The 22,138-nt window shown below is 39.7% G+C and overlaps 2 protein-coding genes across 2 annotated transcripts; both read left to right on the forward strand.

Moving 5' to 3' along the window:
• Positions 1–12,836: 12,836 nt before the first annotated feature.
• cnfn (cornifelin) lies at positions 12,837–15,028 on the forward strand. Its single transcript, XM_010867635.5, has 4 exons — positions 12,837–13,264; positions 13,426–13,556; positions 13,750–13,886; positions 14,922–15,028. The coding sequence occupies exons 2-4, from the start codon at positions 13,430–13,432 to the stop codon at positions 15,012–15,014; spliced, it is 357 nt and encodes a 118-aa protein (XP_010865937.1). The 5' UTR covers positions 12,837–13,264; positions 13,426–13,429; the 3' UTR covers positions 15,015–15,028.
• Positions 15,029–16,575: 1,547 nt separating this feature from the next.
• On the forward strand, positions 16,576–22,086 carry tlr21 (toll-like receptor 21). Its single transcript, XM_029115899.2, has one exon. It carries the CDS (start codon positions 16,595–16,597, stop codon positions 19,592–19,594), a length of 3,000 nt encoding a protein of 999 aa, XP_028971732.1. The 5' UTR covers positions 16,576–16,594; the 3' UTR covers positions 19,595–22,086.
• The last annotated feature ends 52 nt before the right edge of the window (positions 22,087–22,138 follow it).

The raw sequence follows: 22,138 nt of genomic DNA on the forward strand, positions 1-22,138 counted from the left end.
AATGTACGTGTGAAAATATTAATACGCATGCTCAGAATGTTAGTGCGATCAATGTAGAAAACACAAATTTGATGCCAAGTGAGTCTGACAGCCGGTAGCCCCACCACAGCGTAATTTCGTATTTCAGACCTGATTGGCTGTCTGTCTGGAACCAACATTTGTTGGCAAGAAGAGCAAGGAGGGTAGATTGTCTTAGCTATCTTGTTAGCTTCACAAACGCCAGATAACTTGACAAAATGAATAAAGTGGATTTCATACTCGAGCACTGGTTTGAAATCCTTAATTTGGAGGAGAAACTTGAAGTAAAGCGACTTGGTACCTATCAGCCACGGGACATTGTCATCACTCAAACTGGTGGTAAATTGTACCGCGGGTTTAATGTGGAGTGGTTTTTGAAGAAAAAGTGGCTAACGGTTAGCATAAAAAAAGAAGGCACTGTTCTGTTTTCCATGTCTGCTATTTGGTGGAGATGGTACTTGGTCAAGGAAAGGTTACAAAGATTAGAAACATCTTTTTGAGAGGATTACAAAACATGAGAGCAGCGTTAGTCATCTGGACAATGCTGTGAAATTGGGCTTACTTGGAAGGGTAAATGTCACAGCCCAAGTTGACAGTGCATACAGGTGCTCCATTGAGCAGCATAACAAACAGGTGGAGGAAAACAGGTACGTTCTCAGTCGGATGATAACGTATTAAACTGTGTGGAAAATGTGAAACCACACTGCGGGGGCACGACGAGTCGGTGGACTCCCTGAATACTGGAATATTCAGATGCATTTGCGACACTATGTGTGAGGACGATTTGAGACGATCATGCTCAGCCCATCTTCAAAGGGACATCTAGCACTGTTCAAAAACTGTTAGACTATAAATCAAATTTCATTCAATCAAATTTATTTATAAAGCCCTTTTTGCAACAGCAGTTGTCACAAAATGCTTTTACAGAGACACCCGGCCTTAAACCCCAAGGAGCAAACAACAGTAGTGTTGAATTTCAATGGCTAGGAAAAACTCCCTAAGAAGGCCGAATTTTAGGAAGAAACCTAGAGAGGACCCAGGCTCAGAGGGGTATTTATGAAGTGTACAGGGAGGAGATAGCCAAGCAAGTGGACGAGACATAATTTTTTGCCATACATGTAGATGAGACAACTGATGTCTCCTGTAAATCACAAATGGTGGTTGTGTTGCGATACATGTTGCCTGACAATACAGTGACAGAGAGGTTTTTGGAGTTTGTGGAAGTCAAAGATAAAACTGGACTCGGCCTCTCTAATAGCAACAAGGGTGTGCTGGAACCACTGAAGCTGGGAGAAAAGCTGATCGCTCAGACTTATGATGTTGGGGCTGTAATGAGTGGAAATGTCCAAGGGGTACAGACACTAATGAAACTCACATGCCCAGTTTGTTCACTGTTTGCAGCAACTTTGTTCAGCAAGGATGAGCATCCTGAAGATGTTTTCTGCAGATTTAACTGCTTTTGCCACCTTTTTCTCTGGCGCTCCAAAACGTGTTGCGGCACTTGCTGAGGCAACACAGAGACGCATTCTAAGGCCACCCGCTGGACAATGGAGCTTTAAAGTAGAACTGTCAATGCATTTTGGGAAAACTGTGCTGCGCTGCTCCTGTGTATGGAGGACATACGCACACAACCAGGATGGGATGAGGTCACCATAAGTGAGGCATACGGCCTGTCAAAAAAACTCTGGGACCAAGCCTTTTTGCAGCTGCTGGAATTTTTTGTTCCTTATGCCAGAAGTTGATGTTTTATACAATACACTGAAAAAACGGAGCATCGATGCATCTGGGATTAGCAGTGCACTCACCCGTTTCAAGGAGAATGTCCCGAATATGTGGAAGAAAACTGATGAATGGGCTGCCACCGTTCACGATGGAACAGGCCGACAAGTAACCGACACAGAGCCGTTGATGAAGGAGGCCTGCGACACAGTCATCTCCCAGGTGGAACAGAGGTTTTCACAAAGTGACCACCTGATAGCTGCCAAGCTGGTTGACAGCTCAGTCTTCCCACAATTTGTCCTTTTATTCCCTACATCTGAACTTGACCTTGTGGTGAAACTATGGCCTCTAGGAAACGAGGAAAAGTTGAAGTCTGAGCCGACCACTCTGTACCGCCACACTGAGCTTCACACTGGTAAGACGGCCCTGTCTCTGTTAAGATCCATCCATGAGAACAACCTAGAGGAGGCTTTTGCTGAGATCATCACTCTGCTGAAAATTATCATAAAAACACTTATGACGACATCCAGGTCAGAGAGAAACTTTTCCACCTTGAATAGGGTAAAAAACTTCACTTGCAATACCATGGGACAGCCGCGACTCATCGCAATGGCCATGTTGTCCATCAAAAGCCAGCTGATTCAGCAGCTACATGACTTCATTCCCAAAAGTTTGCCCAGAGGAAGAACCGCTGTGCCACCTTTCTCTTCAAGCCTTGGTGAGTGAAAGCACATTTTATCATCCTTCCTTTGTGGTGCTGGTCCGTGCATTGGCCATATTTTTGTGGTGGATCAATATACCAGATTGCCTTTGTCAGTTAATCCAAACCTTTAACTTTATAACTTTCCAACCATGTGATGGTAGTTGATATAAAGCCATGACAAGTGAGTTTCCCCAATAACAATTTTGGAATAATTATTAATTATTATAGGAGCAATGATAAATGGTAAATTATTTACAAAGAAATATAAATTATTGTTTATAATTCATATATTCATGATAGTTACTGTTAACATTCCATATATTCATAAATTAAATATATAAAACATCCATAAACAAATATACAGAGGTCTAACAACATTTTGATTGTACAACATCGAGAATGCATTCCAGCAATTTCTATTCCACTTGCCAAGCCATGGATATGGTTACTGAAAACATGACAACAGTTCAAGGCAGTCCAAGTAATCGTGTTACCTGTTGAAGTCTAACACTTCCCCGAGTTGGTTTATTGGAAAGGAGAATAACACACCAGGAGTCAGGTCAATTACCGTACCGCATATTCCGTTTATTACAAAAGCTTTTGGAGACAAAGTGTCGCCGCACAATGTCTAAACATGAACAGTCATAACAGCATTATTTATACTTGAAACAAGCCTAGAAAGTGGGGGGTTGAATATGTCAAGCATGTTGGCCATTGGTCCAATTTATGTTTTATACCTTATATGTGTAAATGCAGCACAAGTGTCATCTTTGCACTTTGTTGTTTCTGTCTTGTCTATTCTTAATTCAGCCCTGTCCAGAATGTGTGTGCGTTATTAATCTGTTTCCTGTTCTTCTGACACCCAAGCTAAATCGTCTCTCTCTCTCCAGCACAGCCTAAATAAGATTTCCTGTTCTTCTACTTGTGTCGTGGAAAACACTTCAGATTTCCAGACAATAAAAGATGCAAAGACTCTTCGAATCCAAAATTAGACTTTATTGACGTCATAAAGCCGTGCTGATCTGCAGAGCAACCAAGCCATGTTGGTCTGCAGAACAACCGACTTCCAAACATTAAACACACATTTTTATACAGTATGGTTATACAATGATATTAGGTCCTCCCATTATGCTAATTTCTGGATGGATCCTTCTCTAATTTTCCATCATGTTTTTCACAACCCTCTGGGATTCGCTCCCCCAGCCACTACTCATCATGACTCAGCATATTCTCTGAAATGGAAAGATTTCCTTATCTATGGGCTCACTCATCCTCTCAAAATTTTGCCAAAACAGTCAAGGACAAGCTACAGGTCCTTCTGTCCTCAACAACCACTCATTGCACTGACCATGGGAACAATAGTTCATCACTCTCTCTTAACCATTAAACTGTTTGGGAAAATAATATGAGCCCTGATTAAATGTTTTATCAATTAACACTCAATTAATATGCAAGTGATCACATGAGACGTTCTGTCTACTCTTCATCAGGTTAATGTGAAATAACATTTTATGAAAATATCCCTACACTTGCAACTTTCAATTTCAGCATATGCTACAGACATGTAATATTTTGCTTCAATGCTCAGTTTAACAACTTATACAATCAGTATATCCACATACCCCAAATCAATGTAAGAGACAACTATAAGCACTTACATTAGCTAGCAGTATGTATGGTAGCCAGTTGTTTTATGTTGCACCTATAACTAGCTAGCTGGGTACAGTAGTTGAATACAGTGCGCAGTATTATGCGCATTGTAGCTAGATAACTAACCCTAGTAAAACATATAGATATATTTATACATACATAGTAAAATTACCAGACTATTGACACTATTTATTCTAGCTTTCTCGATGCAAGGCATCAAGACCTTGTCTTCGTCGAGCAAGATGAAAGGTAGTATTTGTAATTGAACGTTTAGTTACAGTACCTATGTTAGATTTGTGCGGTTTGTAATTTTATTAGAATTTTTATCATTTGCTAATTGCCACGATTTACCCCATTTTCATAGTGTGCAGTCAATCGACCTACACAATAACATTCTGCTGACGTGGATGAAAAGTATAGGCCGCACAAAAGGTGAGTGTGAATTTATCCCATATGGAAAACAAATATATGTTTGACATGCAAAATGTATGTAGAATGTATGCTGAATATATGTCGAATACATTTAACTTAATTCAAAATACATTTCATGTATCAAAATGTATTTAACCTTTTATTCTGAAATGTAGGGGTGATATCAGGTAAAATGGGCCATCAGGTAAAATTGGCCATTTAAGGTTTGGGGGTCCCCACCCCTCTGGGATTTAGAGCCAATGACTGCAAAAGAGTTCAAACTATTGTCATAACGGTGCTTGACAAGTAACAGGTGATTTGATTGGTTTATGGTTGCTATGGTGGGCAGGGCAATAATTCAAATCAAAACTGCACCAGAAAGCTGCATGGTAAGTAACCAGGCATACCAAATCTAACTCAACTATTATAAGGATGATAAATCTATAAAAAAACAAACATGCACATAAATAATTATGCATAATATCTGTCTTGATGGCATCAATCAGAAATAATGTTTTTAGTTTGGTATATGAACATATTTTTTGAAAAAGTGATGTTTTTCTTGGCGGCCCAATTTACTTTAACCCACTTAGATTTTGCAGCCAAGAACAACATATCTGGTTTCTCCAAGACAGCAGGGAGGGCTGGATATTACTGGTTTCAGAATTTTCTAAAGCGCAACACAGAGCTTGGGATGCGCAAGCCAGAGGTCCTGTCTGCAGCACGAGAAGCTGGACTCAACAAAGAGGTGGTTAGCCAGTGGTTTAACCAGTATGAAAGCCTTTTGGTCAAACTGGGTATTGAGGGCACACCATCACATATATGGAACTGTGACGAGTCTGGGCTTCAGGACCAGTTCAGTTCGACAAAGGTCGTTGGACAGGTTGGCCAGACGTGTGGAGGTGTGTGCCAAAGAGAAGGGGGAGACAACAACTTGTCTGGACACACGCACACGCGCACACACACACGTGCACGTGCGCATGCACAATCTATGGTGTTCCAAAATGGACTTTTTTTAATTGCACATTTGAATATGTGGGTTTGCACCCAAAATGTTTTTTTTTTTTTAAATGGCCCATATGAATATGTTTGTTTAATGCAGTTTAAATGTTATGTGGCTGTATAAGCAACTGTGTTTTAAAATAAAAATGTATGATAAATTACTATTTCCCTTTGCAGTTTGTCTGGCCCATTGAACCTGAAACAGCTGGCCCATTTTACCTGAAAGTGCTCATGCAAAAAAAGTTGGCACAGCGGATGTTTCAAGAACTGTAGGGCCTAAATAATTATATTTTATTACATAATTTCAACGCACAATTATCAATAACAGTCATTATTAATCACCTGGTGTGAATGATTAAAGACGTGACACAAACATGTCCGGGATGCGTTCGTGAGTGATGGGAACTGAAGGTGCACGGAAAGGTGACGCTGCTGCTCACCTTACCGTGACAACGTATTGATAAACTTGGTAATACCATTACTTGTCTCTACTATGAACCTCTTCCTGTTTTGAGTAGTAGTTAGCGCGCCTGACTGTGGAACATAAGGTCGCAGGTTTGAAACACCACCTTGCCGATTGTCCGATATATTTATCGGACTGCTGCTATATTTAGACATGCATTTTAAAAATGCATTAAATACAAATACATTTAAGCGGCCAATTTTAAACATTTTGACAAATATTTACCAAATGCATTCAGGAATATATTTTCCAAATGTGTTCGGAAATATATTTTCCAAATGTATTAAAAAATATATTTAAAAGACATTTATTTTCCTTATGGGATATTACAAAAAAAAATGCATGTTAATGTAGTCAAAACAAATGAATCAAAAAGTGTTTGGTAGCTGTGTGAAATACTATCATGCAAATGTTTTAAACAAGATAAGGGTCAAAAGGGGTGGGTTAATTTATTTTTCAATTAGTGATGGTCATGACTATACTTAATTCAGTTAAATGCCACTTTCCTTCTGAAAAAGCTAAATCTGTACATTATTCCAAACTTTTGTCCGTCAGTGTCCTTTTGAGAACTTTTTATTCGTGTATTGCAGTGTGGAAACCTGCAAGCAAGCACTTTCTTTAAACATAACTATTGGTACTATCTTTAATTACATTGCTGTTTTTAGTAATGTGTCCCAATATTTATTTGATTTGGATTAATATATGTAACATATTTTTGTTACCTTGTAACCCAGTCAAATTATTTGTATACTTTAGAGAACGTTATGTTGCATTGCTGTGAAAAAATGTACAAGCATTTTCTCCTTGAAGTTGTTTACACTACTCTAACAATTGTACATCTGTTTAACTATACCACATTCATTGTGAAATACTGTATTTATTGCACTAAAAGCATTTTACTGGTATACGCTGTAGCCAAATAAACATGCAGGGTAGGAACATGAAGGGGTGGTAATGGGAGGGGTTATGTGGTAAAAGTCACGAAATATCCTAATGTCAATACTGGTGGACACTTGTTAAAAGTGAAGGGCTGGAATCATTGCCAGTCATGATCTGTACTCTACATTGACAGGTATTAACTTGTGGGGGGGGGGGGGGGGGGGGGTTGTGTGTTGTGATAATGTCCCAATGTCTAGTGGTGGGGTTTCCTTAACAGTAGGGAAGAGTAGAAGAATGTCCCATGCTGGAGCTGCTGCCAGTCAGGATTCTGACGGTACCTTTCCGGTTCCTCTTCGGCTTTGGAGTGTTGGGTAATTACAGACTGCAGTTCCTGTGACCGGCCTGGAATTGGCAACATTTGTAAGAGGTGTAAAAATAGCTAGGACTACAAAACAGGTATTTGGCACAGTGTGGTTATTTGAGTTACTGTTGCCTTTCTATCAGCTCGAACCAGTCTGGCCATTCTCCTCTGACCTCTCTCCAGAGAACTGCCGCTCATTGGATATTTTCTCTTTTTTGAGAAACCATAGAGAAGAAACTCCCATTAGATCAGAAATACTTCATCCGTCTGGCACCAACAGCCATGCCGCCGTTCTTGCTTGGTTTGCTTGGTTTGAACTTCAGCAGATCGTCTTGACCATGTCTACATGCCATAATGCATTGAGTGTTGCCATGTGATTGGCTGATTAGACATTTGAGTTAATGATCAGTTGAAAAGGTTTGCCTAATGACATGGCCAGTGAGTGTATATCACCACTCATGGTCAAGTCAAGAGGTGATCAGAGATTCACAGAACAACTTTGTTTGTAGGTAGTCACCTGTACCATGTACATGTCTGAAGTACTAACCATCAAACTATCCAAGCGTTCCATAATAAGCTCATATAATATGACCAAATAATGAACTGCATCAAAATTTATATTTTGTACCAGCTGTAGTAAATAAACATTCCCAAACCTTAGTGACTACCGCCATGTTGTGCGTAAGGAAGTTACAATGAAGGCCTAACTAAGCTGTGGCCCACAGAAGGGAACTAAGCTGTGGCCCACGGAAGGGAAGCTCTGCCCATTTAGACCCCCCCCCCCCCCCTCCAATTGGTTCCTCAACACTTGTGGGGCCTGGTTTCTTTGTCGTTGTGCACTGACTTATTTATTTCCTTGAAGAAGATACGAATCCATGTCCATATCTAACAATTTTATTGCGTCTAATATAGTGAAAATCACATCATGTCTTGCTTTTTTTACTGTAAAAACATGGATATAAGGGCAATAGTAATAACAACAGGTAATACACTGTGTAATATTGTCCCCATATTATCACACCCACCTGTTTCCCATTCCCACTGATCATTACACCTATATGTATGGCCCTCTGTTTTCCCAGCACCTTGGTGGCTTTTATTTCCGTGTGTTCTATTTTGGAGGCTTTACACCTCACTTTACTTTGGCCTTGCCTGGTCAGTTATTTTGACGTGCTTTAAGTTGGGAAATAAAAATCCTTAGCGTATTTCCTGCGTCCGTCTCCACTCCCTACAAAACTGTGACAGTAGTGTGCCGTCAAGTCCTTTTGTTTCTAAACGTTTCTTTTGAGTTTGGTAGTTTTTTTTTGAGTTGGAGAAGGTATAACCAGAAAGGTGCACTATCACAGGAAGTGTGAGATTAACTGTTATTGTAACAAAGATGTTGGAATACAAGCGGAGATGTTACACAATTACACAATTAATAAAGAATCGTAGACAAAAAAATAGATAATCACAGTTTTATAGACCTCCCTAACCATGGAAAGGGGAAGTGAATAGTTCGGTAGTATACACTAGTATTATATAATATATATAGTATTATATCATTGATATACACCAATATAGCCCATTGGATATGCATTCTGTGCTGTTGATAAACAATCTTAGCTGGCAATGTAAATAAACAAATTTTGTTATGACCCTGTCATTCTGGCTGCTACTGTGACCAGTAGAACAAGGAAGTAGTCCAATAGAAAGGTTGGAGAAGGGCAACGGGTGGCAAAATGCAAGCAGTTTTGCAAGCGGCACAGTGCATGATGCTCGATCCCATGAGTGGAGCCGTGTTCTGTGCATGCTTGCTCAGAGACACCAAAAGTAAAAATTTGTTGCACTCTTGAGCGGCCGCTGCCCCTGTCGACCCACGAACAGCGTTACTCTTGTCAATAAATCAAACACTTATTCATTGACAACACTTATAAATGAGCGGGAAAAATGGGATAAACAAATTTTTGCTGTTTCGGGGTTTTCCGGAATTCAATTATTTAACTTTGCACTCTGCAGGCCTACAGGGACTTAAACCAAAAAATGCAGCATGGAGGAATGTTGGTGCAATTGTGGACTTATCAGGTGGGTGTTTGAATGCAAAAGGAGGAGAGTGGATTTATAAATCCTCCCACTCCAACTTGCCAACAACCTGAATGAGTTCTACTGCAGATTTGAAGGACAAAAGGGAAGTACTAACAACATACTTTCTCCCTGTGTCCAGTCATCAAAACCAACCACCCACCATCTGGGCCCATTCACAATCACCCATCCCAATCAACACCACCTCTGCCACTAAAAAGGAACTTGGAATCCTGGAGGGGGACGTTAACAGACTATTCAAGAGACGAACCCCTGAAAAGCAGCATGGCCTGATGTCTCCCCATCCACCCTAAAGCACTGTGCAGATCAGCTTTCTGTTGTGTTTCTGGACATCTTCAACACCTCACTGGAGACATGCTGCATCCCAGCCTGTTTCATGTCATCCATCATCATCCCAGTCCCCAAGAACCCAAGGATGACAGGGCTTAACAACTACAGACCAAAGTCTTAGCAGACCGTGAAGAAGCCCTGTCTCCAAAGCTCCGCAGCTTGGATCGAGGGATGATAAGGAGGCCAGCAGTGGCAGAGCGGAGTGACCTGGAGGAATGGTATTGGGGAATAAGGTCCGAGAGATAGGGTGGAGCAAGTTGGTGGAGGGCTTTATACGTGAGAAGAAGAATTTTGAAATCCAATGCGTTTAGAGATTGGGAGCCAGTGTAGTTCTTGTAGGATGGGGGTGATGTGCTGCCAGGATTTGGTGTGTGTGAGAAGTCGTGCAGCTGAGTTTTGAACTTGCTGTAGTCAATGCCCTAAAGACAGTGGAGATGATAGTGGACTTCGGGAGAAACCCAGCTGCCCTCCGCCCCATCACCCTGGGTGGCTCCCCGGTCAACTCTGTGGAGTCCTTTCACTTTCCGGGCACCACCATCGCCCAGGACCTGAAGTGGGAGCTGAACATCACCTCTCTTACAAAGAAAGCTCAGCCGAGGATGTACTTCCTGCAGCAGCTGAAAAAGTTCAAACAGCCAAAGACTATGATGGTGCACTTCCACACTGCCATCATAGAGTCCATCCTGACATGCCCCATCACAGTCTGGAGGAGCGCATCATCCGCTCTGCAGAGAGGGTAAGTGGCTGCAATCTGCCGTTTCTACAAGACCTACATGCATCAAGGACGTGGAAGCAAGCAGCAAAGATAGGGGCTGATTCCTCTCACCCTGGAAATTGACTATTCAGAACTCTCCCCTCTGGCAGAAGGCTGAGATCTATCAGGACCAAAACCTCACGCCACAAAAATAGCAGGCCTTATGAACATACCTCTAGAGCCAAACTGACTACTAGCTCGCTCCTCTCATAAACACACAACCCTGAATTGGACAAATCCATAACCCCTTCCCACCTACACACACAATCCTCAACTCGACAATTCTTGCACCTTGTATATTTTCTAGTATCTTTTTGAGTAGTTTATTTATGCTCAGTTTACAGTTTTCATGCTCAATCCACTATTCTTATTTGTTTTTATTTCTTTTATGCAAAATTACTGCATTATTGGACCATAACAAATTCCTAGTTTGTTGTGAAACTTACTTGGCAATAAAACTCTTTCTGATGCTGATAATATTGGAGTTTATACTTGTTTGACTGGCTAGCTTTGCACATGCACAACATGTTAAGTTGTTAATTTAATGGCAATCATCATGTGATTTTAACAATAAAGCCTAACAATAATTACAATAATAATATTGCACACAAATGTGAATTGCAAATAATCTGCTTACCTAGACAACTACATTATTTAAAATTAACACAGAAAAAAATACAATTTACTTTGCTTTCATATTTATTTAATTTACAAAACACACAAAACTGTCAGTTTTAGACAGCATCCCAAACCTAGCACCAGAGCATTGTTGTTAAAGTCAGCCGTGATGGCTATAGTGTGTATACACATGTAGGCAGAATTCTCTCGTGCTTTAGTTGTCACTTACTGTGGCCTGTCTGCAAGTGCCTTTATTGTTACGACAGGCCCCATACTATTATGACGGCTAGGTGTAGACACAAGGATGTCAACGGGGGCCAACCACCTGGAGCCGTGTTTAAGTGTATTCACAGTACCAAAATTGCTGGCTCAGTGGCTCATTTATTTTGTTTAACAGTAATGTCTTGATTTCTACATAAAGTATGGAGTGATGTTTATGTTCTACCATGCCAAGCTGAAACCTAGTTCTATTTTACAGGTGTGCTCTGTATAATAAAAAGCATACAATAAAAAAAACATACAAATTAAAAATTACAATCATATACATTGCATGCATGCACTACATAAACATGGCATTTTGTGGTTATTAATGTCTGAAGTATGACTATTGTGAAACCTCATACAGTAACAGCTGTACTTCCTACCTATCTTTTTCAGGGAAGGCCTTGCTTACTTCAGCAAGACAATGCCTGCCTTCAGTCAAGACCTGTCATCCACTGAAAACATTTGGGGCATTTTGAAAAGAAAAATACGACAAAGGAGACCCCGAACTGTTGATCCTATATCAAGTAAGAATGGAAAAACATTTCACTTTCAAAACTACAGCAATTGGTCTACGCAGTTCCCAAATGCTTACAGAGTATTGTTAAAAGAACAGGTGATACAACACAGTGGTAAACACGCCCCTGTCACAACCTTTTTGAAACGTGTTGCTGGCTTCAAATTCTAAATTGACGTATGATGTATTCTTTTGATGTATTTTTCAAAAACAATAACATTTCTCAGTTTCAACATTTGTTATGTTGTCTTTGTATTATTCTCAATTAAAAATAGGGGTAAATGATTTGCACATTATTACGTTTGTGTTTATGTGCATTTTATGCAGCTTCCCAAACTTTTGGAAACAGGGTTGTAGTATGAGAAAGAACAAAGTATGTTTCTGTGAAACTATTCAGTGGTAAGTATGGTAAGTAGTTCATTCTAGTACTGTAGTCATATGTAAAGTGCAAATATGATAAAATCTGGTAGAACATTTTATTTTAACCTCCTTAGACCGAAGATTTGATAATGTATACAATTTCTCTTAACTATTTGGGATTAGCAGGACCTGATAAGTGTTATATCAAAGCATTGCCTTCGAACAGGAAGTACTTTTTGAAAGATATTATGTCCTCGTATTATGACATTGGGTTTATTTTACTAAAACATAGTGTCCACATATGTGGACACAGGTTAAAACTCTCAGAAGGGGTGTTCATTTCATATCAAATGTAGGACAGTAGCTTCACTTGATCTACACACATCCCAACACACTTCTAGTCAGATGCCAATGTTCACGTTTTGGTCTGTGAACCTTCATCCGAGCATATCTCCACACACAATAGTTGGACAGATAAGGCCACGCAGAGCCTTTTAGCAAAAACATATTCACAATGAGTCAGAGGGAGAATGAAACAAACCACCACAGGCTGCTGCCCTCCGTTTGGTTACTTACCAAGTTTTAACATAAGCATTGATATAGTCACAGTGAACAACCACCTAATTTCTGACTTCACGGCAAATCAGCCTCCATAATAAGACCGATGATAAAAAAAAACTTCCCAGGTTCTGCTATTGGCCATCACTCTAGCTCTAGTTCAGACATGCTGGTCTTGAGTCGCCTCACCCAACTATGACTTCTTAAAGAAACTGCACTTAACACAAGGTAAACCTTGGCTGATGAATGCATCATTAAACACATACCTAGCAATGACCAAATAAAGAGATCAGCCATACTGATAAAAGCAACCCAATAAAGAAGTTGACTCTTTTGAAAAGCCTGAAACTACTACGCCCTAAAAACAAACACCTTACATTTTTCTTTATGGGGTGTTTCTATAGTTCCAGATGGGCGGACAGGACGCAAGTACTTTTACCATACTGGCACTGTCACCATACGGATGTGATGTCACCATGGGTATAAGAACAAACAGCCCCCATGGCACTCCCATTTTAAATGCTACACCAGGATATCTGAGGCCCCAGCGGAGACTGACAGGGATTGAGCAAAAGCAGGTAAGAGGCAGGATATAACAAATGCAGCTGTAGACAGTATCTTTGAATATGAATATTGAATGGTATCAATGTTTGGAGGTAAACTGAACTCTTGCAAGTATATCATTATTAATCATTCATATGAATACATCTTCACCCCTCACCTCGACACCCACCCACAGTATAATGGCGTATCAAACTGAGATGATCAGCTCTCAGCCTCAGGTCACCATCAACAGCTACACGGTTACTTCCATGAGCTCCTCCGACTGGAGCTCCAACGTTTGTGACTGCTGTGATGACTGTGGCATCTGTGAGTCCCCCCTCTATGTGTTTGCAGTGACTTGTACTGTGTTGTGTACACTGTTCAAAATGCCTTAGACTGGGTAAGGCAAATCCAAGTTGTTCCGTACCACTAATGACAGAGAAATGGCCATTTACAACCACAAACGGCCCAACCTAAAATGAATGAAGGATACGTGGCGTGACCTATTTTTTTGCTGCAGGTCTGTGTGCGACCTTCGTGCCTTGTATCCTAGGCTGCAAGGTGGCTCAGGATAATGGGGACAGCTGCTGTGTGCCTTTTCTTCCTGGAGCCATGATTGCTTTGAGAACAAGCATACGCAGCAAATACCGCATCGCCGTGAGTGACCCTACTACACCATCAGTACAAACCCTTGGTCATAGTCTTTCCTGTGTTCATGTAACTGGGTGTTAGTGTGTACTGTCAGCAACGGCTACAGGTCAGGATGGTCAGGGCACAGGTTGCACGCAGCCACACGTGGCTGTTGTAAATCAGATTTTCATTTGTTTACAAAAAGGTTTAAAAGACATGACGGTGGGAAAATGACAAAATCTATAGTTTAAGATAGATCAATTCCATGGCTCCCCAATTAAGGTACATTTGTGTCTTTTTGTCGAGAGCAAAACTTTCCTTTTCAATAAAAAAAAGTATTCTGAAAGAAAAAATTAGGCTTCAAAGTAAAAAAAATAAATTGCAATCAAATATTTTGTAATAGAGCACAAAACTTACTGCGCTTCATTTTCAAGAAATATTTTGAGAACCAACAATTTTTTTTAAAACAAACTCCAATTAAAGTTGACTATCAATCACCCTCCATTTTGGCTAGACTGCCCCCTTGAAGTGTTGTTTTCGCTTTTGAAACGTTTCTTTTTGATTCAAACACTAGTTCTTCGTTGGCACTTTTGCCCTACGTCTGTGGGCGTGCTTTAGTGGGAGGTGCGAATGATGCTTCTCCATTGGTCAGCCGTTTTTTGAGTATCAGTTTGGCTACAACAAATACACCCTTCCCAGGAGTCTTGGGACACCTCCCAATGAACTTACGAGCATCTTAGGTAAGCTGCACTGAGGTTGTAACACTGTCATAGTTTTCTGCAAAAAAGATAACCATTACTGTCATGAAATATGATTATACATGAACTAAGAAGCAAATAGGACGTGGCCTGCTTATGAGTTGCCCTGAAAGAAAGTTAGCTTTATTCCCCTGAAATGCCGAAAACAGGTGTTCGTAGCTGAATGTTTTTGATTAGCTTGAGAATAATAATAGCATGATTTATCATTGCATACATGGTATGTATGTATGTAGTATATTAGAATGTTTTGAACTGACACTGAATCTTAGGAGGTTACTATGATAACCTTCCTGTCTTTCCTCAGGGTTCCGTGTGTGATGACTGGGTTATCATGGCCTGTCTGCCTCTCTGCGGACTCTGTCAGATGGCCAGGGAGCAGAAGATGAGAGGCTGTTGAATGGTGGGAGAGGGAGGGGCTTAATGACTGTCCCATGTCTAGACATGGGGAGAAACACAGTGTGGTATCAGATCTGACAGTAATGATGAACAGTAACAGGGTTACAGTAATGCCTTGACCGTGGCCAGTCTAGCCCATATTTATAATAATTATCTATGTAACACTGTTATGATACCATAAAAGTTTAACTGAACAATAAATGTAATATGAAAAAAAACATCCCCATTGTAATGTTTGGTCGAACAACAATTGAACATCTTGACCTTGTCTACTTGACTAATATATTGAGTTGCAGCAAAATATAATGAGTTGTTTGGCTAGTTGCGTTACCGAGCAGAATGTATATTAGTGTTTAGATAATCTTGCAATTAAGTAGCCTAATATTTGTATTTTCTTTGCGTTTTAATAAAGCTTCTACCAAAGCTTTTTTTGGCACATTCTTGACTGAAGTCCAGGGATTATTCCAGAGAAATGGAAATGAAAAACACCACTAGAGGGAGAACAATTTTAATTTCAATGTCTCCATGACTCAAGGTCTGTTGTCTCTTTTCTTCCTCTTTCGGGTATAACCAAACTATGACAATAATTGAACTAGGAATAAAAGATTTGTCATAGTGCAGCAGAAAGGACCAACATGACACAACCCCAAACAGAGGTGAGGTTTGACTCTAGGCTTTTCATGAAATATAAGAAGCAATTTTACTTAATTTTATGTGAAATTATAGCCTTAACTCTACAATTTAAATTAATTAAAAATCATTATGACTTGATTGATTGTAAATTGATAAGTTGTCCCCTGTAAGAGCATGGAGCTTGCAAGAGCCAGGGTTGTGGTTTTGAGTGGGGCCACTACAAAGAAGTAAGAAAATGTATGCATTTCTGTAAATTTCTTTGGATAGTGGCTGAAATGTACAGAAAAAAACACTAACTGGGAACAAAGTATGTCATGGACTATGATGAATAAACTGAAATGTAACCAGTAATTTCTCTAATTTTGGAAATCGCAGCATGCAGTAGTACTGATCTTTGGTCAGTTTTTTTGTCACAGCGATTGAGTTGCAGTCATACCATCGCCAAAAGAAAGCTGTATGATCTATTCTATCCCAATTGAATCATATTCAGAAGATTTCCTGAAAATACAGGTTAAAATTATGAAGTACCTTGTATACCTTTATGGTTGAAAGAGAATAAACGATTAAATAATTTAATATTTTTAAATAAGCATAGTAACAATTAGAATTTCAATTTACTTTAAAAACTGGCAGTAAATTAATTCACAGATTTTGAGGTTTATGACAATATAGTAAAGAAAAGTAACTAAGGCTAAAGGACCTGAAAGCCAATACAAGATAACTGAGACATCTGCTTTAATTATTATTGTGCTTATGATTTTTAGTCTTTTAGAATCACAAAAACACTCACTAATGAAAGTATTGTGAAGTCACTTAACTTTTATTTCCCCATTTCCTTTTTAGCTGGCTTTCATATCATCATGGAGTTTAAAGAAGTCTAACTGATCAAACATCATCAAACTACTTTGAAAAACAAACACACAAAGAAAACCGTTCTTGGATTTTAAAATGATGGAACAAAATTCCCCTCAGAACAATGTAGAACACTATTATTTTTCTTTCTTGCTGCACCGTTCAAACAAAATAACCAAGGAAAAAAGTCAAATATTGGTGTCAATGGTAATTATACTTCACTTTGTCCTGTTCACATCTGGCTACAGCTTCAAGCATTGCACTGAGGACGCAAACACAAATCATACAAAATTCATTTGCATCCATAGGAAAGAAAATAACATGTCTGCCATTGTAGATGACCTGCCATCCTCTGCCACCATAGTTATAATCTTGAAGAACTGGATAAAAAACATACCCAAAAATACCTTTTCTCACCTTCATAACCTCAGGATGCTTCAGATCGACCACAACACTCTGGAGACCATAGACCCCCAGGCATTCCAAAATCTGAGTCAACTAAAGGACCTAAACCTGACCTCAAACAAATTATCAATACTCAGCACCTCTGTGTTTCAAGGCCTCTATAACCTTGTTAACCTGTCACTAACTAATAACTCACTACAATCTCTCCCTCAACGTATTTTCAATGCGCTCCCTAATCTGGATAACCTCCTACTAAACCAGAACAACTTAAACAATTTCACTGTGGTAGCAGAATCTGTGAGTCAGCTACCAAAACTAACTAAATTAGACCTGTGCAATAATAATATAATGTCACTCCAGCATTCTGACCATACAGCCCTACCAAAGTCCCTCACCATCCTCTATCTCTGTAGAAACAAACTGGTCACTTTAGGATGTGCGCGGTGCTTCCTTTGCAATATACTACAGCTTGATCTCTCCTACAACGATCAGCTCCCTTCCAGGGCATTCCAAGATGTGGATCTGCAGAAGTTGAACTACATACGTTTGCGTTCAACCAATGTCAGTGTGCTAGATCTTTTCAATGTAAGCAATGTCAGACCTGAAAGCATAGACTTCTCTGGTATGGGCTTAAAAACTACACAACAGCTCATGAACTTATGCAACCTGTTGCAAAATAAAACGGTTGCTTTGATTAAAATGATGAGATTGGGAAACAACGGAATCTCAACGTTGCAAAATAAAACCCTTTCTGACTGTCCACGAATCGGTTCATTGGACCTATCCTTCAATCAGTTGAGGACTGTAAATTGCCTTGAGTTTCTACATGGACATGATCAGATCAAGAACTTCAAAGCAGAGAAAAACCACCTGTCCTCCCTACAGTCCTGCAAACTGAACATTTCATTCCCTAATCTGACATATCTGAGCTACCGTTATAACCGAATACTCAACGTTAACGGTTTTGCTTTCTACCAAACACCAAATCTAAAGACCCTACAACTCAACATAAACATAATTGCCTATCTTGACCCTAAAGCATTCAGGGATCTAACTAGACTGGTCATTCTGCGTCTGGACAATAACCTTGTGACAGATCTGTACGAAGATAGCTTTGAAGATCTGCAGAGCCTGAAAATCCTTAACCTACGTAACAATCGAATAGCTGTAATTTTCAGAAGGACATTCCATTCACTTAAATGCCTGCAAACTTTGGATCTTGGAGGGAACAAGATCAGTCATTTCGATGAGTCAGCTTTTGTGGGGCTCAATAACCTGGCAATGTTTTACCTAGATGGCAACAAACTGAAAAAGATTGACAGCACCATGTTTGAACCATTCCATGCTACACTTGAAGTGCTTGACCTATCTAGTAATCAGATACACTTTATCAATACACAGGCCTACTCTCCATTTTCCAACCTAAGCATACTTCGCGACCTCAAACTAAACTCACAGCTACCCCATGGCATCAGGGTATTGCCTAAATCTTTGTTCCATGGCCTCAGCTCTCTCCAATCACTCTACCTCGCAGACAATGACATCTTCAGTTTCTCAGTAGATACTTTTGACCATTTAACTAACCTGACTTTCCTCTCCTTGGACAACTCTTGCGCTGGGGTGCTGCAGCTAAAGCCAGGAGTCTTCAAAAACCTCAGGAAGTTGAGTATGCTCTTTGCAAGGAACATGGGTATCATGTCCTTCTCAAAGGAGGTTTTCGGGAACTTGACACAGCTCCAGATCTTGGTACTCCAGCAAAATGTAATGCCAACCATTGATGTGAGTGTGCTGGAGGCTCTCCCCAAACTGAAATCCCTTGACCTTCGCGAAGTTCCCCTAAGCTGCACCTGCTTAAACAGTGATTTGAAGAATTGGACTTTGAACAATAAAAGTGTTCATTTAGTCTTACTTTATACTTATACATGTCAAGACACACCCAAACCCAAACACTTTTACAACTTTGAAACCAATGTTTGCAACAAGGACCTGGAAGAGTACTTTTTTGCTTGTACAACCAGTTTGATTTTACTGTTAACCATAATCCCCATTCTTTATGACAAGCTGTACTGGAAACTGAAGTTCAGCTATTATGTGTTTTGCTCCTGGATTGGCCAACACTTTCGCAGGCTGAGGAACAAAGAGGAGCAGTGCAAATACGATGCATTCATCTCATATAGCTCAGCGGACGAGCCCTGGATAGTAGACCAGCTACTACCCAACCTGGAGGGGAATGGAGCCTCTTTCCGGCTGTGCCTGCACCATCGTGACTTTGAGCTGGGTCGTAACATTGTGGACAACATTGTCTCTGCCATATACAAGAGCCGCAAGACCATCTGTGTAGTGAGCAGGCACTTCCTGCGCTGCGAGTGGTGCTCCCTGGAGATCCAGATGGCCAACTACAGGCTCTTCCATGAGCAGCGAGATGTGCTCCTGCTCATCTTTCTGGAGCCCATCCCAGAAAGGCATTTGTCAGCCTACCACCGAATGAGGAAGATCATGCTAAAAAAGACCTATCTGCAGTGGCCTGGGTCAGACTGCACCGACCCAGTCCTTGCCCAGGAACTGTTCTGGAACAAGCTAAAGAGGGCACTGAGGAGCAGGAGCAGCATATTTGAGGAGGATGAGAAAGAGGGGATGGAGAATTACTTCAATCAGCCACCAGCAGATGAGAACTATACCTTAATGCCTTAAATTGTGTATATACATTTGGACATGGAACCTATTTTTACAAATCTACTTTACATAAATATCAATCTGATTTTACAGTATTTATTATTCTAAAATATAATTACTATTAATGATACTTCTCAAAGAAACTGTCAATTTCTCTGACTTTTGTGACATCAAGGGGGGAACATCTAACCAAATCATGTGGCACAACAAGTACAGTGTACATGTTCAGTATTTTAGGTCTTGTAGCTATTGCATTAAATTGTTTAGCAAAATAACCCATTAGCCAGATTTTACAATGTTCTGGATATTTTACAGATATCCAGCTCCTGTGATAGTGTGATAAATAGATCATAAGGTGATTTGCCAGCAGGGGATATTATATCTGCAGTAATATAATATCAAACACATTTTGAAGCATCATGAGGTCTGCCAAACGGGTGCCAAAAGTATTTGGAATGATTAACATTATGAACAAGGTAGTCATGTTTAGAACTTACTTGCATTACAGACAGACATCACCAGACACTTGCTATCTTTGTTCTGAAATTAAAGTGAACACAGTTAGCAGTTTTATCCATATCGGATGAAGCATTAAGGAATTACAAGCTTAAGTTTAGTATGTAGTTCCCATGTACCTTTTTTGTTATGTTTATACACTGTATAGTCTAGCCTTCCGTAGATCGTAGTGGATGATACAACAACACCAACCTCCAAAAAAAAAATCTTGTTGATTATGGAGAACATAATCAACAACATATTACTGTAGTTGATTTTAGCATGCTTGTCCCTGATCAATTATTCAAATGTATCTCCTTCCTGACAGCCACAATGATTTGCATTAACACTTACACACTCCCAAACACAAGCAACTACAACTTTTACAATCCTCTCTAGACAGTGACAGGTGCTCTTCTGCTTCAAATCACTGATGTTTGACCTGACATTTTCCTTCAGAATTTTCTCTTACTGCACTATAGCAACACACTATAGCGTCCAGAAGTTAAAATCCTAGTCATAGCATACTGACGGTCCCCAGGAGTCCCTCAGAGGGAGGTGTACATTGACTCATCGCTGTCCAGGGGCAGAGTTGTCTTGTCTCATTGTGGTCCAGAACTTTTAGTAGGTCTGAACACAGGCACCGGCATATTTAACCATGGTTGTTGGTTAAGGATTGCGCTCTCTTACAGTGAATATACTTCCTGGGTGAGTGAACAGTGTGATAACGATCAGAATGGCTAGCGATATGCATCAGGACACTTTTATCTTTGACTACCCCAAACAAGCTGTAGATGTGTTGCGATGAAGCAAGACAATTATCATGAATTGGACATCACAAAATTGTCAGAGTTCAATCAGGTTTGTCATGAGTCCCGGGCCGAGTATGTCCTATTTACAAGTCAAAAATGTAATCACGTATCTGGGAAACGCCAAACCTCATACCAACAGGCATTGTGGTGGTCATGTGATGGTTTTGGAGATGCTTTGCTTCATAGCGACCAAATTGACATGACATTATTGACCTAACCATTAATTCTGCTCCGTCCCAGAGAAAGTCAGTCCATCCATCTGTGCTAAAGCAAACACGCAGCCAGGCAATGATTCTATAACATATAATCTAAGAATCGCTGAAAAAAATAATGTATTATTGGACAATCGGTTGGTTCTGGTTAATGTACATTATAAGGCAAACACAGAGTTAGCCTAGCCTGGACAAGAAAAAAATCAAGCTCAATTAAGAATTTTCACAGGATTTTTGTCCAGGATTAGGCGGAATCCTCTTTCCACAAATTCAGCACTCAGTGTCCCAAATATGTCTACAATAGAAATACGCCATACATAAAGATTGTTTATGCACATTCACAAAAGCATTTGGAGGTTGAGTGCCATTTTTTAAATTTTTTTAAGAGTAAAATAACTTTATCGCTTGTCAATGTTCCCTTAGTGCCATTATGTCCAGCATTGTGTATACCTTGACTGATGGAAATATTATGCCATCATGTATCTGCTTTTGTTATTTGCTTTCATGACATGCAATATATCCTGTTGCAAAGTGTGTTTAGATTCTCTTTTTAAGTACAAAAATACATGTCTTAGTCAGTAATACACACATTAAAACAAATGTTACTGTTTAATTTTATTCAGCACATCTCACATAGGCAGCAGGCAATGCTCTGCATAATGTATTTATCCTGAGTCATGTCTTTGATCAATCATTTTCTTTGCTAATGAGTTCCTCTTGTCAAAAATAACTGAGGGACACAATTGTTGATATTTTCTGCCATTAGATTCTGGCAAACAGCATGTTGTCCAGCCTTTTTTGTTATAAGTACTCTGGCAAAAGATATATATGCTGTATTAATGTTACTGTTTCACACATAATTATTTTTAACTGCAGGCTGTAAGTTATCTTTGAACATGTCTTATGTCAAACATATGAAACTAACAATTTGAAGAAAAAGAAATAGCAATGTTTCTTCACAAATTTTACAAAAATAAAATTACTAATTATATTTCCTAGCTGTCACTTTGCTTCTTAAATTGCCTAATTGCACTCAACAAGGA

The sequence above is a fragment of the Esox lucius genome, chromosome 20, assembly GCF_011004845.1.
Source record: "Esox lucius isolate fEsoLuc1 chromosome 20, fEsoLuc1.pri, whole genome shotgun sequence".
Classification (NCBI taxonomy): Eukaryota; Metazoa; Chordata; class Actinopteri; order Esociformes; family Esocidae; genus Esox; species Esox lucius.

What these genes read in the sequence shown, in the direction of transcription:
- tlr21 (XM_029115899.2), top strand. Translation starts at nt 16,595, where the DNA reads ATGATGGAACAAAATTCCCCTCAGAACAATGTAGAACACTATTATTTT.
- cnfn (XM_010867635.5), top strand. Translation starts at nt 13,430, where the DNA reads ATGGCGTATCAAACTGAGATGATCAGCTCTCAGCCTCAGGTCACCATC. An exon ending in CTGTGATGACTGTGGCATCT is followed by an intron (nt 13,557 to 13,749) that starts GTGAGTCCCCCC and finishes TTTTTGCTGCAG; the next exon opens with GTCTGTGTGCGACCTTCGTG. An exon ending in GCAGCAAATACCGCATCGCC is followed by an intron (nt 13,887 to 14,921) that starts GTGAGTGACCCT and finishes GTCTTTCCTCAG; the next exon opens with GGTTCCGTGTGTGATGACTG.